At 46.1% G+C, this 16,641-nt stretch overlaps 1 protein-coding gene across 3 annotated transcripts in view; it reads left to right on the forward strand.

The window, feature by feature from the left end:
• Positions 1–3,701: 3,701 nt before the first annotated feature.
• The window catches only part of cetp (cholesteryl ester transfer protein, plasma), a 52,837-nt gene continuing 39,897 nt past the window's right edge, over positions 3,702–16,641 (forward strand). The window contains exons 1-5 of one of the 3 annotated variants that reach the window (XM_069901370.1): positions 3,702–3,773; positions 4,856–4,970; positions 6,895–7,026; positions 11,409–11,479; positions 13,281–13,368. In XM_069901370.1, the coding sequence (XP_069757471.1) occupies positions 6,911–7,026; positions 11,409–11,479; positions 13,281–13,368 (275 nt within the window). In that variant the 5' untranslated portion in view covers positions 3,702–3,773; positions 4,856–4,970; positions 6,895–6,910. Of the gene's footprint in view, positions 4,083–4,855; positions 4,971–6,894; positions 7,027–11,408; positions 11,480–13,280; positions 13,369–16,641 lie in introns of all 3 variants that reach the window. The other 2 variants (XM_069901369.1, XM_069901368.1) reach the window with 2 other exon arrangements.

A 16,641-nucleotide genomic window follows, 5' to 3' on the forward strand; every position in this document is an offset into this window, starting at 1 on the left:
CCAAGTAACAAATCTGTAAATTAAGCAAGCAAGTGATTACAGTAACAGTAAAAAAAAACCCTTTGCTTCTGGTCAGGAAGATGCCAAATGGAGCTGGGTCCAAGTCTTCAGCATGAGCGACAGTGAGTCCATTCTCAACATTGGATGCGGTGCCGTCCACATCAAAAAAAGTCACCTCGGGCTCCCAGCAGGATAGTCCCATTGACCCCCAGGGATCGATACTGATCACTTTGGAGACTTTTTGTAATTCTCTATCCTGGAGACAGTTGGAGACTCATTGAGTTCACTCTAAAATAGAGATTGACAGCTTTCTGGATCTAAAGGTAATCAAGGGATAAATGAAGCTGAGAAAAGTCAAACTCAAAGGGGCAGAAGAACATAATAAGATTCTAGACCAAGGATAAATCCTACTTTTATGCCCATTTGGCTGGAGGATGGTAAAGCCTGAATCTATTGACTGATAAAGAGGATAAATATTCTCCACAAATGCACCATGACCAACCGGTGTGATGAACTCTGTCCTCTTGCTAATCTATGAATTACAATGTCCTTGTCCTTTTCTGACCTGTTGTGTAACCCTTCCCATCAACCACAATGACAATGTGGCCGGACTTTGAAAAGCTGTTAAATTATATCTATAATGTGTGAGTAAGCTAACGGTAACTCAGAATTTTTGTCTTGAACAAATCATAAAATTCATTGTTTTGAGGCAGAATTATAGAGCAAACATTCATATAAATAACCTTACAAAAATAAATAACCATAGTGCACAAAATGTCAAAGTCAGGCAGTGTCTTTGGTTCATTGATCATTCAGGAATCTAATGGCAGCAGGGAAGAAACTAATGGTAAATTTTTAGGTGCCAGAGCTCATCAAAATGGTGATAAGATGGTTTGTCGAGACTTGAGAATGGCGGGGGGGGGAGGGGAATGCCGAGGACCGGGCGGGGGGGTGTGCTGCGTGCGATGTGCAGTAGCGATCCCAAGGCAGCCTGGTCAGATGCCAGTGCAGCACAGTGAGGTGCAGGAACGGCACTTCGGTGAGCTCCAGCAGTACTGTACCCCTGAAAGAAGATGCCCTTATACTGCTGATTGCTCGTCTTTAGGCTCCTGTACCTTTTTCGTGATGGTAGCAGTGTGAAGAGGGCATGGCCTTGGTGGTGGTAGTGGGGGGGTGTTCCTTGAGGATAGAGACTGCTTTCTTAAGACACCACCTCTAGTAGATGTCCTCAATGGAGTGAAGTCTGGTGCCCATGATCTCACAGGACGAGTTAACAACCCTCTGGAGATTTTTCTTGTCCTATGCATTGGCACCTCCCTACCAAACAGTGATGTATCCAGCCAGACTGCTCTCTCTGGTTCACGTAGAAGTTTTTGAGACTCTTTGGTGACATACCAAGTCTCCTCAAACACCTCACAAAGTTTAGCCGCTGGCATACCTTCTTCATGATTTTATCGACATGGACCCTCCATGACAGATCCTCGGAGGAGTTGACATCGAGGAATTTGAATTTCTTGACCATCTCCACTACTGAGCCCTTGATGAAGACTGGTTTGTGTTCTCCTGACTTCCTCTTGAAATCTGCTAAGTTTTCCTAACGTTGAGTGCAAGGTTCTTGGCGTGACTCAACTCAACGAGCTGATCTATCTCCCTCCTGTACATTTCCTCATCAGATTTCACTGTAGCCCAGGCCCAGGCTGAGTCTTCCGCTGACAGTAAGGGAGTGACCAGTTGAAGACTTGGAGGCAATGGCAGTTTCTGGCAACTGCCTTTCAAAGCAGGGCTGCTGAGACCAATTTGCCTTGCAGTGCTGAACATTCAGTGGGGCAGTAAAGATCCAGTCATGGGCACAAACAAGTGGACAGATATTTTGATATTTTTTGGGAGGAGGTGTTGTTTGCATGGTGCTCCCTCAAATATGCATCTTAAAATACTGGTTTAAATGTACAACTTTGGCCAATTCAGTATAAAATAAAACCAATAAGTTCTGGGGCACAAATTGGGATAAACACCATCTGTGGATACCCAGATGTAGGGCTCCTACTTCCAAATTAATCTCTCTCTCCCTCTCTATCTCTCCCATTTTTCTCACTCTCTCCATATGTATGTATGTTTGTATATTTGTGTGTGTGTGTGTGTGTGTGTGTGTGTGTGTGTGTGTGTGTGTGTGTGTGTGTGTGTGTGTGTGTGTGTGTGTGTGTTTGTGTGTGTGTGTGTGTGTGAGTGCGTGCCCACGTGTGTGTTTGTGTTTTGCAACATCCAACTGCATATATGTCTGTAGTCCCATAAGGTTATAATTGATTATCCATTGCCTATTTCTATATTTATAGTGTCTATATTTTTACACTGCAAATTGAAATCAGTATGAGTTAATAATTTAAATAAAGCAAAGCAATTATCTGGTTATGTTCGCTATGATCGGACAACGGGATGTAGCAGACATAACCAGGTAATATGGTGTTTGCACCATGTCCAAATAGCATAAAGTCTTATTTCACAGAACGTATTGCGGATGTTAAGTGACGCAAAACTATATATACATCCCTCTATCTCTTTTCCTCCAGTTCCCCACCCCTTCCCTCAACATCTAGAGAGCTACCCCCTCTTCCATCATTTCTGAGCCTTTTTTTCTGCCCTTCAACTGCTTGCCTGATAACGTGTAGTTATCTCTATGCCCCTTGTTCCCCTACCTTTTTACTCAGGTGCCTGACAAAGGGCTCAGGCCTGAAACATTGGCCATACCCATTTACTTTTTACTCAGGTGCCTGTCTAGTTTCTGCTCCTATCTTGACAAAGGGCTCAGGCCTGAAACATTGGCCATACCCATTTACTTTTTACTCAGGTGCCTGTCTAGTTTCTGCTCCTACCTTGACAAAGGGCTCAGGCCTGAAACATTGGCCGTACTTATTTGCTTGTAATAGACGCTGTGTGACCTGCCATCTCTCCAGCACATTTGTGTATTGCATTTCAATCGGAGTGTCTGCAGACCTTCCTGTTTAACTGTATGGAACCAGAAACAGGGTTCACCTCGAGTATGTGACCTGTCGTTATTTCCAACTCCGTTCAAGTTGGTTGGCAGAGTATTGAGAATCTTTGAAGGTTGAAAGATCATTTGGAAAGCACATCTGGGGATATTTGCACAGTATTAGACATGCATGAAGTGCCCTGGCTTTGGGAGAGCCGTCAGTCTGTTGCGTGAGGTAAAAGCACAATGTTGGAGAAACTCAGCAGGTCAAACAGTGTACTTAAAAAAAAATTATTTTATTTTTCACATTATGAACCATACTGACCAAAATACACACAAACATTTTCCTCTTGAATCTACGCAGTGTCATTTTCTCCCCTTTCCCCCCTCCTTCACCCCCCCTCCCCACCCACTCAATGCTCAACATATATGATACATTAAACCCATGAAACAATGTCATCACACAATCAAACAGTGCACTTGATGCATAACCAACTTTTGCAGGTTGGAGCCCTTCATCAAGGTGTGAGCAAAATGTAGGTAGGTGCACGAACAACTCATTTTAGATTCTTTTTCCTGTGGCCCAGGCAGAAAGGGTAGCGCAAAAACTGATTTTAATTTACACATCGAAAAGAAATGTAAACAATGTGCAATGCAGAAGAGAAGAAAATAAATGAAGTGAGTCCTTAAATGAGTCCCTGTTGTGGAGGGGTAGCAGCTGTTCCTGAACCTGGTGGTTGCTCATGTTGTCGCACCTAGACAAGAGTGTGAGCTCAGCAGGTCAAACAGAGTCCTTCATCCAGCAAAGGTACCGAACCAAAGTTTCAGGCTTGAGCCCTTCATCATATAAGTAGATGTCCTATTGGCGAGATAAAGGACCTGCTGCGTTTGAAGCGTGCGGGCGAGGTCTGCCCCTTATCTCACCGCCGGTGACATCCCGAGCTGCCGTCAGTGCGGCTCCGTCCAGCGCCGGACAACATGCTCCCATTCCAGCAGTTGCACCCGGTGGTCTTCCTCCTGGCAGCCGCCTCGCTCTCCTGCCAGCCTGGCGCTCAGACTTCACTGATGAAGACCACCGGCATTGTATGCAGGTTAACCAAGGACGCTGCCTTAGTATGTAAGTTCTGGGAAAGGAACGTGTCCTGTCGGCGGGGCCACAAACCCGGAGCCGCCTGCTTTGGAAGTGGCTTTGACCCGATCCACGAAGTTCGCGCACGACTCGAGGGTTGGAATCACCTCCGGCTCGGGGCTCCCCTCCCCTCCCCGGAGTCAGCAGTGAACCCTGAACGGAGCTGGACAATTCGGGAGACTGCAAACGGGTCGAGCGCTGTCTCTGGGGCGCTCCAGCTCTCAGGGTCGCTGTTCTCCGCTTGATGCTGGAGTTTGGGGTCGCTTCCCGATGTATCGAGTCCTTTAACTCTTGCGCTCGTGTTCGTACTTTAAGACTTGAATCCTCACTCCAATTTTTTTGGGGGTGCTGGATTTGGGAGCGAACTTTAAATGGAGACCTGCAGCGCGGGGACTGGCCATTCAGCCCACACGCCCATGCCTCCCACGGAGAGAACATGCAAGCTCCCCCCACCCCCCGAACGAGCTAACGGTTCTAGTTTTTGTTTGCTGCGGAAAAATAAGACAGAGATCATTTGGGCTTCTCTCTCCCCCCCCCCCCCCCCACCACTCCCCGGGGGTTGCAGGTTAATTGGGCGACACGGGCTCGGGCCAATTACAGTGCTGTGTGTCTACATTTAGAAAGATCTGTGGGATGATGACTGCCACCTTGGAAGCGGATCCGTCCAGTTTATTCCCACCCCCCCCCCAGAGGATGGATCGGCAGAGGTGGCTCAAATATTCCGGGCAATGCAATAAAGGGACTGATTTCATGTCTTCTAGTTAACCATGAGACGAGCGATGTGATCCAGGCAACGTTCCGGCACGCTTCATTCCCCAGGATAGGAGGAGATACATCGATTCTAATTCTGGGCAAGGTTTCATATATTTTAAAGAAGTAAGTATTTCAAAGTTTCTGGTTTACAGAAGAAGGGGAGAATTGTTTGTGAGAAATTGGGGAATTGAGGGCTTTGAGGTTAAGGGGGGGAGAGGTCGGACTTGAAGGGTCGAGTGGCCCACCGATTTTCTAGTGTCTTTTGCGTTCGCCTGCCTGGGTGTGGGTGGAATGGGGTGGATTTACCAATTTCGGCCAAGCGTTTCATGCTATGCCCATATCACCATATCCCATAAAACCAAACAGTGATGAGATCTCCTTTCATCTGTGCACCGAAAAGCTCCCTGCCCCTGCCCCTGCCCTGGGAAAAGCACCCTGCCCCTGCCCCTGCCCTGGGAAAAGCTCCCTGCCCCTGCCCTGGGAAAAGCTCCCTGCCCCTGCCCTGGGAAAAGCTCCCTGCCCCTGCCCTGGGAAAAGCTCCCTGCCCCTGCCCTGGGAAAAGCTCCCTGACCCTGCCCTGGGAAAAGCACCCTGCCCCTGCCCCTGCCCTGGGAAAAGCTCCCTGCCCCTGCCCCTGCCCTGGGAAAAGCTCCCTGCCCCTGCCCCTGCCCTGGGAAAAGCTCCCTGCCCCTGCCCCTGTCCTGGGAAAAGCTCCCTGCCCCTGCCCCTGCCCTGGGAAAAGCTCCCTGCCCCTGCCCCTGCCCTGGGAAAAGCTCCCTGCTCCTGCCCCTGCCCTGGGAAAAGCTCCCTGCCCCTGCCCCTGCCCTGGGAAAAGCTCCCTGCCCCTGCCCTGGGAAAAGCTCCCTGCCCCTGCCCTGGGAAAAGCTCCCTGCCCCTGCCCTGGGAAAAGCTCCCTGCCCCTGCCCCTGCCCTGGGAAAAGCTCCCTGCCCCTGCCCTGGGATAAGCTCCCTGCCCCTGCCCTGGGATAAGCTCCCTGCCCCTGCCCCTGCCCTGGGAAAAGCTCCCTGCCCCTGCCCCTGCCCTGGGAAAAGCTCCCTGCCCCTGCCCTGGGAAAAGCTCCCTGCCCCTGCCCTGGGAAAAGCTCCCTGCCCCTGCCCTGGGAAAAGCTCCCTGCCCCTGCCCTGGGAAAAGCTCCCTGCCCCTGCCCTGGGAAAAGCTCCCTGCCCCTGCCCTGGGAAAAGCTCCCTGCCCCTGCCCTGGGAAAAGCTCCCTGCCCCTGCCCTGGGAAAAGCTCCCTGCCCCTGCCCTGGGAAAAGCTCCCTGGCCCTAATTCCACAATGATCATCACACAATCTGCCCATTCCTCTTGCAACCTGGGGCCATGGGCATGTGGGCCAGGGAAGTGGTGAACAGACGAATGGAGGGGATTCTTCAAGCCCTCTGGAGTGGTGTGGTCACCCTAGTTAATCATGTGATTCAATTTTTTTTTTAAACGGAGCTCATTTGATTTTGGATCATTCACCATTTTTTTTGGGAGCCTGTTCCTTTGCGAAGTGTATTGGACTTGCATTACCCCATTATGATTTGGCCTTTCTCTCTGATCCCCAACTTTACCCTTGAGTTCACTGCCATGAGCAGCTTCCCAAACCAAGTGCAGTACGTTCTGCAGGGAATGGAGGGGTATGGATCACGTACAAACAGAAGAAATTTAGTTGGCAACATTTTTGATGCAGCCACTGTACTGTCCTTTCTTTTCCAATTCCATTAACATTATGTTTTTTTTAAATGCCTTTAACAGCTTGTTGGTTGCCAATCATTAGGAAATTGGCCTGGGGATTTATGGACACACTTTTCTTCAGCTGCATCAGGCACACATTTGATGATATTGTGTAGTGTGCAGTGACCATTTCCATATTTACTGACAGTAATTGTTGATAAAGGTGTGATCTCCAATCTGTGTTGTACACTCGCATTAACACAAAGAACAAAGGCCATAATGAGTCAAAAAAGACCACCAGGGATTACATTTAATGTTGATACAAAAATCACAGTGGCTTTTAAAATGAAGCTTCTCACTGGTTTAAGTTTGCAGATAAGCAACATGTCGGTGGGAAGTAGTGATGTAGATCTCAGTAACGAAAAAGGAATCCTAATCTCCATCCAAAATGTGGCTGCCAACTTCAAGGGAACCTTGAACTATGCATACTCTAACTGGCTGTGAGTATTCAATTTTAATTGTCTTTGTGTTTGGACTTTTAATGTTGGCAGAGTAATTGAATTTTGTTAATGTGCATGAATTTTCTACTGAATGTGGAAGAAATTAGTGTTGCTTCTACAACATTGACATCAATGTGGTTAAATTCTTTTGTTCTACGTACATAGATCCATGAAAGAGATCTGACAAATCCTTTTACATAAAACATAGGTGCAGGAGCACAAAACTACCACTCAGCAAGTCTGCAGAAATGAATCACATCAATACCTCCGTGATGTGCCAGACATGAGACTAGTACCTCTTGGATGAAAATATGAACATAAAACTTATTGAAGCTACCTTTTCCAATTTTATTAGTGATGCAATTATTGTGAGATTTAAGGCACGCACGGTTATTAAGCCATATTCCCCCATGTACTGCCATGACAATTTTAGCAGTGGATAGCTTGAATTTTATCCGCCAAGAGATGAAGGACACTGCCAAATTCATGAGAGCTAAGGCAGAGACATCTGCTCAAGACAGACATAAACAAATGAGTTCCTTATCAGATATGGATCTGAGGAACAACTAGTGATCAACCTTCAGATCCCCAACTTTAGCTCAGTAGTTATTTTATTGATGAAATCCACCCACCAGGCACACCTTGCTCAGCTGTCTTGTCTTGATAAGAAAGCAACCTTCCGCCTCGTATGCAGCAATCTCCAGCGCAAGTTTCGAGAGATTCCGAATGTGTGGTGGACCAACCTCACAGTGACCAGTGACCACAGATGGTTTTATGAAGCCCTGAAGGTGGGGTACGGCCCTTCACACCAGGTCGAAAGAGTCTTGCACAATGCAGGCAGCCAGGCGCTCTACTCAGACAAGGCATCCATCAGGAACCAATTGTCAGAACCTTTCCAGACTCGGCACCAACTGTTGTGGTCCAAGACTCAGCAAGCCAGAGAAAACTGAACAAGATTCCAATCCAAGAAGAGGCTGTCAAGGGCAGAGAGCAGCAGAAAAGTGGTAAGACAACAGGAGTAAACAGAATCATGGAGGCCCAGCATTACACACCAAACTTCATGGTTTTTTGTATGCTGCTGGGAACAAGGCAAACTACCACAGGACATTTGTGATGCATTATTTCTCTGTACAAGAACAAGAGAGAAAAAACCCAACTGCTTTAGCTACCAGGGGATAACTCTGCTCTCCGTCACAGGCAAAATAATCAGACGAATACTCCTGAACAGAATGGTGCTCATCATTGAAGAAGAGCATCTCCCAAAAAGTCAATGTGGCTTTAGAGCCAACAGGAGCATCATCGACATAGTATTTGTTCTCAGGCAGCTCCAAGAGAAGTGTAGGGAACAGAACAAGGGACTGAACGTGATGTTTGTCGACCTTACAACAGCGTTCAGCATTGTGGACCAGAAAGGATTGCGGCAGATTGTGGAATGACTGGGATGCCCCCCCCAAAGTTCCTCAGCTTGCTCATCCAGCTACATGAAGATCAGTATGGCCAAGTCAGACACAACAACGACTTCTCCGAGCCCTTCTCAATAGGCAACAGGGTAAAGCAAGGTATCCTGGGTAAACTTGTACCTCTCATTTTGTTCGTTTTAGATTGGTCAGTTTTTGAGCTACCGAAAGAAAACCGAGACACACGCCGAGAGCACTTCAGTTTATACAAATCTTTATTACTAAATATAAAACTGATTTCAAACTACAATATGCAAGCCCTTCCCAATTATACTTATCAACGTCTGGACTGGTCCCAACTGCCGAAGCGAGGCAACGACCGCACACTTGTAGTAGGTTGTCGGGGCGCCGGTAGCAGCTTCTCCACCTCCCCCGACCGGGACATTGGCTGGACTCTAGAAGTTCTTCTTCTTGCTGAGAGATGCTGCCACCTCTCGGAGAGTCTCAAACTTCAGCAGTGGGACCATGGCTTATATTACCCAAAAATTGTTTACTCATAGCTTATATCTTTGAATAAATGATTTAATTATCTTCAAGGTCTCCTGACAGTCTGATACCAACAAAAGGCAACTGCATCTCCCGGCCTCATGGTGTAAATTAGATTATGCCTTCCGATTCAACTGCATCCCTTCTTGCATAAGCTGGTCTAAATCGTCCATTACACAAGGCTGCACCCATGTGCCGACTGTCTTCACCATCTGCTTCAACACGATGCTCCAAAGGGCTACACCAGACAGTGTCAACATCCTATACCACACCGATGGCAGCCTGTTCAACCTGAGGCAACTGCAGTCCCACACCAAGACATTGGAGCAACTCATTCAAGAGCTACTCTTCAATGACGACGCTGCCCTTGTTGCCTATACAGAGGAAACCTTGCAGCATATAACATCATGCTTTTTGAATGCTGCTGAGCTCTTCAGATTGGAAGTCAGCTTGAAGAAGACAGAAGTTTTCCATCAGCCTGCACTTCAGGAAGAGTACCACCCTTCCTGCATTACCATCAGTGAGACTGAGCTGAAGACAGCCCACCAGTTCAGCTACCTGGGGTACACCATCTCATCAGGTGCCAAGATCAATAGAGGTTGACAACATATTGGCAAAGGCAAACAGTGTATTTGGCGGGCTGTTTAAGAGTCTGTACAGAAAGATCAGTGTGTATAGAGCCATTGTACTGACCACCCTCTTGAACGGCTCCAAGTCACGCGACATCTACCGTTATCACCTTCAACACATTGAGTGCTTCCACCACCGCTGCCTCAGCACTATCCTCAACGTCCACTGGAGTGACTTGGTCTCCAATATTGAAGTGCTCAAGCAGGTGGAGGTTACCATGTTGAAGACACAGCTACGCTAGGCAGGCACATCTCTAGGATGGAGAATCATCACCTGTCCAAGATTGAGCTGCATGGAAAACTCTCCACTGGCCACCATGACAGAGGGGCTCCAAAAAAGGGATACAAGACCTCTCTGAAGAAATCCCTTGGTGCCTGTCACATTGACCATTGCCAGTGGTCTGCTCTAGCCTCCAATTGCGTGGCCTGGTGACGCTCCATTCACCAGTCTGTCTCCTTCTTCGAGAATGCACACAGGGCTGGGCCTTGAGGACAAAATGAGATGGAGGAAGAACCGTGACACAGCAGCACCAAACCCAGAACAGAATTTCCCTCGCAGCCGCTGCAGCCGGGCATGTCTGTCCCACATTGGCCTAGTCAGCCACTAACAAGCCTGCAGCAGATGTGGACTGAACTAGATGTGGACAGCGCTCCCCTCTCCTCCCCTTTCCTAAATATTTGTTGGTGAAGCCAAGCCATGATGATAAATACTTTTTTTTTTGTTGGTTTGAGCACAAGAGCTTCCTTTTTTTTATATACAGTAAGAAATCCAGAAAAGAAAATTTTAAAAAAAGTAATTCAAGAAGGTGGAAATGAACGAACTCAATATATAAAAGTAAAAGACAAAAATTTCTTGTTTATTTTTATTAAGTGACGACACTGTTTAACGGGTTTAATGTATCTTATAGATTGAACTTTGAATAAATGGGAAGGGGGGAGGGAGGGAGGGAAAGGAGGGGGAAAAAGGGGAGAAAATGACACTGCATATATTCAAGAGAAAAATGTCTGTCTGTATTTTGGTCAATATGGTTTATAGTGTGAAAAATAAAATTAAGACAAACAAGGTGGAAATCTTGCATTTGCTGATGGGGAGGTTGGGACAAATAAAGAAACGTTGCTGCTGGGGAAAAGGCAGAAGAGACATTGATGGAATTGAATCCTCCCTATCCCAATGGCTGTCTAAATGCTTGTTGGATTACACTGCAACTCAACTGTCAGGGTGCTCTCTAGGGGTCAGGGTGCTCTCTAGGGGTCAGGGTGCTCTCTAGGGGTCAGGGTGCTCTCTAGAGGTCAGGGTGCTCTCAGGGGTCAGGGTGCTCTCAGGGGTCAGGGTGCTCTCAGGGGTCAGGGTGCTCTCTAGGGGTCAGGGTGCTCTCTAGGGGTCAGGGTGCTCTCTAGGGGTAGGGTGCTCTCAGGGGTCAGGGTGCTCTCTAGGGGTCAGGGTGCTCTCTAGGGGTCAGGGTGCTCTCTAGGGGTCAGGGTGCTCTCGGGTCAGGGTGCTCTCTAGGGGTCAGGGTGCTCTCTAGTGGTCAGGGTGCTCTCTAGGGGTCAGGGTGCTCTCTAGGGGTCAGGGTGCTCTCTAGGGGTCAGGGTGCTCTCTAGGGGTCAGGGTGCTCTCTAGGGGTCAGGGTGCTCTCTAGGGGTCAGGGTGCTCTCTAGGGGTCAGGGTGCTCTCTAGGGGTCAGGGTGCTCTCTAGGGGTGGCTCATAACTATGTAACCGCTTATTGGTCAAATTTTGTGCCAGTTTGGTAGAACGGAATATTGGAATGTGACTCTCTAAACAAATCAACTTAATTTTTTTTCCCTCAGGTTAAACCTAAACCACTCACTAGATTTTGAAATTGAGTCCCAGACTGATGTTAATCTTGCTTTAACATTAGGTAGGTGTGATGTTTAACATCCTTTAAGATATTGGGCTAAACTCACTTTGTCTGATCCCTATTACTTCAAATTGTGGAATAGATGTGTTTACTTTCTCTTTTCCAGGTCTAATCACAAAATTGTGCTTGATCATTTTCTCTGAGAATGCACTTTATTCATTGCTCTGAATTAATGGTCATGTATTTGCATTACCAAAGAATTTGTGACGCTCCCATCCACTGGAATGGGTTTGGAACTGGGCAAGCACACTGCTGGGGCTTTGACTTAAGAAGTGATGCCAGTTGCAAGACCTGTGGCAAAAGAGAGGCTGAGGTGGGGAGAAAGGCAGCCATAATGGTCAGGGTGTGGAAATTTGAAGAAGAGGGTTATCTGGAACCCTTTGCACTGGAACATAATACCACCCCCTTACTCCCTTCCCACCTCCAACCACTTGGCTCTGAAGGTGCCCTGCACATAAAAGAGAGTACTTTTTACTGCTCCTCACCTCCAGAAAGAAGGGAAGCAAATTGAAGATGAGATTGAAAGGTCTAAGAATGAGTTAAAAATAGATATTGAAAGATACACTTTGAGGTGAAAATCTGTTTAACCAACCATGGTTTGGAAGGTGGTAGTGGGGTGCTTTGTGGGGCTCTGTCTTCATCTGAAGTCATAAACCAGAGCTGGGATGGAGATGAAGGGTGTTCGTTGGTGCTCAGGATGATTTGGAGCATGTGAGTTGACTGAGGTTTATGGTAAACACATCATTGGGGCCTGTGAAGAGGGCATGAAAGGACTCATTTAAAAGAACCAGAACAAAAATTACAACCCAGTCCTCTTAATCACCTGGCCTTCGTTTAGAGAGGAGAATTGTTCAGTGATCATGCAATGAGACATCAACCACTCTCTTGTTGGAAGGGAGGGTTGTGGAGTTGTTGTACAATGTGGTTTATTTTGGACAAAGGCTTCTAACTTTGTGTGTGACACTATCAGGGAATTTGATGGTTTATTTAAACACTGTTTGCTCAGTGGTTACTAGTTATGTAATAAATAACACTAATAAACAATAGTTTGAAAGGCCATGTAATCTACCACTTGTGTTATTTTGAACTGTTTACACGGAAGCATTGTAAGGGATTTCATTCTGTGGCAGGTTAAAGTATTAAAGATGTGAACTATGAACCCAACCTGCTCTTTTTCAGCTGGTGCAGTGGTTGGAGAGAGTGACCGGCAACAATCAAATCCAAGAATCCAGGATGCCTATTGAAATACTGCTATAAAAGCATTATTATCATTTTAAAACTGTGATTATTAACAACAGTTTCCATAGTCTTGGCAATAAGTGAATGGTTGCTGAGGTGGGGGATACCTTCCCACATTGAGAGCAGGAATACTTCCTCTAGCTCCAGTACTCGTCCTCCAAACACCAATCCTGGTTCTCCCCACCCCCCCAACAAAAATTAACGTGCCCCACAGCATATGCAGAATCACCAACAATCCCCATTGATTGATCATCCACCCCACCACCTCTCATCAAATTATTTCCCCCCTGTGATTGGACAACCTGGTCTATGCAACTACATCTCCCTCTGATCAGCTACCCACCTTCCTGTGATCTGCACCTCTGATCTTGAAGGTTCCCTGCTCCTGTTCTCACCACCCCTCCACTTTGGAGGCAAGATTGGGGCCTGAGACAAACTTTTACATTAAATTTTAAAACCGCTTGGTGAGGTCACATCAAGAACCATGACATTTATGGCTGACAAAATAGTTAGCTGTGCCTCAGTTGGTTCCTGTCACCACATCTGCTCTTCTTGTTTACAGCATGTGATAATGGACGAATAGCTGTGACGGTCTCAGATTGCCTGCTGAATTTTGATCAACTGACCCTGCGACTTCAAAAACAGAACAAGTAAGTTGATGATTCTGCCTTTACGAAGGTACTGTAATGTTGTTTTCAGTGTCTTAAACACACACATATTCCCTGGCATTGACATTAACATGCAAAGTACTCAACATTCCCTTGCAATACTACTCTGAATCGTTTTATCCAGTCTTTGCTTTCCTGCCCCCTCCAATTGCGGTGAATATAATGCTAAATGTACCTATTAGCTGAGAACAGGGAATGGTGATTTTTGCCTTTGAGAATGAATTGTAGTTCCAATCATTTGTTGTCTTGGATTCCAGTTTTTACTTGTCTCTCTTCAGGCATAGTGGATTAATATATGTGATATCAGTGACTTGAACGCAAACGATCACAAGAGATGTAAAAGTAACATCCCCGTAAACCAATGGATCCGTTGATTGATTTCATATAGGTTTTCCAGGATTTCTCAGTGGTCTTGAGCCATGTCACTCTGAGGAAGAACACTAAAACCCATTCTTTTAGTCATTATTTTTCTAATAAACCCATTATAACTATATCACTTAAAGTATTGTGTTCTTGAATAAATCGTGAAATATCTTGTAATGGAACTAAAAATAATTAGTGATATTGTTCTGTGTTTCCCAATTGTACTATTTCATGGAAGGTATTATATTTGTGGTTTTGCAATCAATTTTAGTGTGAGCACAGTTGGTGGCAGAATCACAAACGGTAATTAGGAAGCATACAGAAGGGAAATGGATCTGCTCATTGAATGATATAATGACAACAACCTTCCACTCAAAGTCAACAAACCAAGGAGATGATTGTGGGCTTCAGGAGGAAGTCTGGGGAACATGAACCAGTCATTATCAAGGGCTCAGTAGTGGAGAAGGTCAAGAACTTCAAATTCCTGGATGTCAACATCTCCGAGCCTCCACATTGATGCAATCATAAAGAAGGCTCGCCAGCAGCTATACTTTGTGAGGTGTCTGAGGAGATGCGGTATGTCACTAAAGTCTCTCATCAGCTTCTACTGGTATACTGTGGAGAACATTCTGGCTAGTTGCATCACTGCCTGGCATGGAGGTGCCAACTCTCAGGACCAGAATAAACTCCAGAGGGTTGTTAAGTCAGCCTGTGATATCACAGGCACCAGCCTTCACTCCATCGAGGACATCTACATGAGGCGGGGTCTTAAAAAAGCGGCCTCTATCCTCAAAGACCCCCACCACCCAGGTCATGCCCTCTTCACTCTGCTACCATTGAGAAAAAGGTACAGGAGCCAAAAGATGAGCACTCAGTGGCACAAGGGCAGCTTCTTCCCCGCTGCCATCAAATTCCTGAATAATCAATGAACCAAAGATGCTGCCTTACTTTTTGTGAATTATTATTGTTATTACAATTTTATTTTTTTTATATATAGTAAGAAGGTTATAATATGAACGTTTGCTCTATAATGCTGCTGCAAAACATCGAATTTCATAACTTATTCATGACAATAAATTCTGATACTGCCTCACATCTCCAGCCATCTGGCTTCTGCCCTGAACTCTGGCCCTGACTCTGTGCAGTTTGCACATTCTCCCTGTGAGCGTCCTCTGGATGCTTCAATTTCCTCTCGAATCACAAGGATGTGGCAGGTAGATTATTGGCCATCACTGTAGCATGTAAGTGATTGCAGAATCTGGGGGGAAAACGATAGAAATGTGGGAAAAATATTTTAAAAAAAAAAGGAATAGACATTTATAAACATGGTTACGGGAAAGTCAGAGCAAATTTGTTGGGCCAAAGGGGCATTTTCATACTGCATCATTCTTGTGGGGGGAAGAAATGGACACTGGAAGGTATATAGTCTTAAAGGCATGTGAAGTAAAAGGTTTTAATGTTGAGCTGTTCTTGACAGAGGCCTGCATTCTACCGAGTGCCCTTTAGTTCAAAATCAGCAGATCAAACGGGGTCCTTTATGTAGCATAAGTAAAGATACATAACTGACATTTCGGGCTTGAGGCCTTCATCAGAGTTTGAGGAAAATGTAGCATTCTCTACATTGGAGAGACCAGTCACAGACTGGGAGATGGCTTTGCTCAGTATCTCCACTCCGTTTGCAACCGCAGTGACCTCCCAGTGGCCAACCATATCAATTCTGAGTCACACTCCCGTGCTCATGTCTGTCCATGGCCTTGTGTACAGTCCCACCCTGACCATCTGCAGATTGGAGGAACACCTTATTTTCCATCTGGGCACCCTCCAGCCAGATGGCATTAACATTGACTTTATTGCCTTCCACTGAACCTGTTCACTTCCCCCCCACTTCCTATCTTTCCAATTCCTCTACCTGCCCCCCCCAGCCATCCCTCCTCCCCCTCATTGCTGCTGTCCCCTCCCTCCTTTCTCTACCTATCATCTCTGCTTTTGCCAAACCTCCCCTCTACTCTTTTGTTTGGATGCTTGCCGGCATTCTCTCATACTTTGAAGGGCTCAAGCCCGACATGTTGGTTCTGTATCTTTACCTTTGTTGTGAAAAGGACCTTCTCCAGCATTTTGTTTTTACTTCAACCACCGTGTCTACAGAATTTTGTGATTTACATAGTTCAAAATGATTTGTTTGCCAAAATATTTTCTTTTGTATTTGAGAAAGATGATCAAACCTTAACGTATTACTTATTTTTGAAACAGCTAAATTTATTTAAAATTTCAAGTTTTGTGCATTTCATTTTTTTCGACAAAACACCTATTTTTAAAAAAATAGAAGCTGGCAATTTTCTGGAGGGGGGAGGGGGGCGCACAAGTAGTTGGCCTTGCCTAGGGCGCAAAATTATCTGGCACCGGCCCTGCAAGCTGCATCTCTGCAAATCTTTGGTAAGACTGTTGCGGAGAAAGAATCAACTACCGACACCAGGGTAATGCTTCGGAAGAGTTTTATTAGCAAGATATCTTGGGGAGCAGGCCCAGCACCCAGCCTGAGCTTGGTCTGCTCGCAGCCAGTTTTAACAGAGTTTATATGCAATAAATGGCAGTGCATCCCTACATGTGGGCTTCCTGTTCCGGTCAACCTGACAATAGTTTATCGTTGTCAACATTTGGCAAGAATTTAATCATTGTTTCACAGAATTCCAAAGCTCATCATGTCTGCAGATAAATCACAACCTTGAGGTTCCCTGCCTCCACTTAAGCAATATGCAACTTACTCTTGTATGTTCTTGTTGGCAACTTATGGGTGAACCCTTAACCCTTTGTGTTCAGATTTTCCTCGATAAAGACCACACTTAGAATATTGTGTTCAGTTCTGGTCACCTCATTATAGGAAGGATGTGGAAG

The sequence above is a fragment of the Narcine bancroftii genome, chromosome 10, assembly GCF_036971445.1.
Source record: "Narcine bancroftii isolate sNarBan1 chromosome 10, sNarBan1.hap1, whole genome shotgun sequence".
NCBI lineage: Eukaryota > Metazoa > Chordata > Chondrichthyes > Torpediniformes > Narcinidae > Narcine > Narcine bancroftii.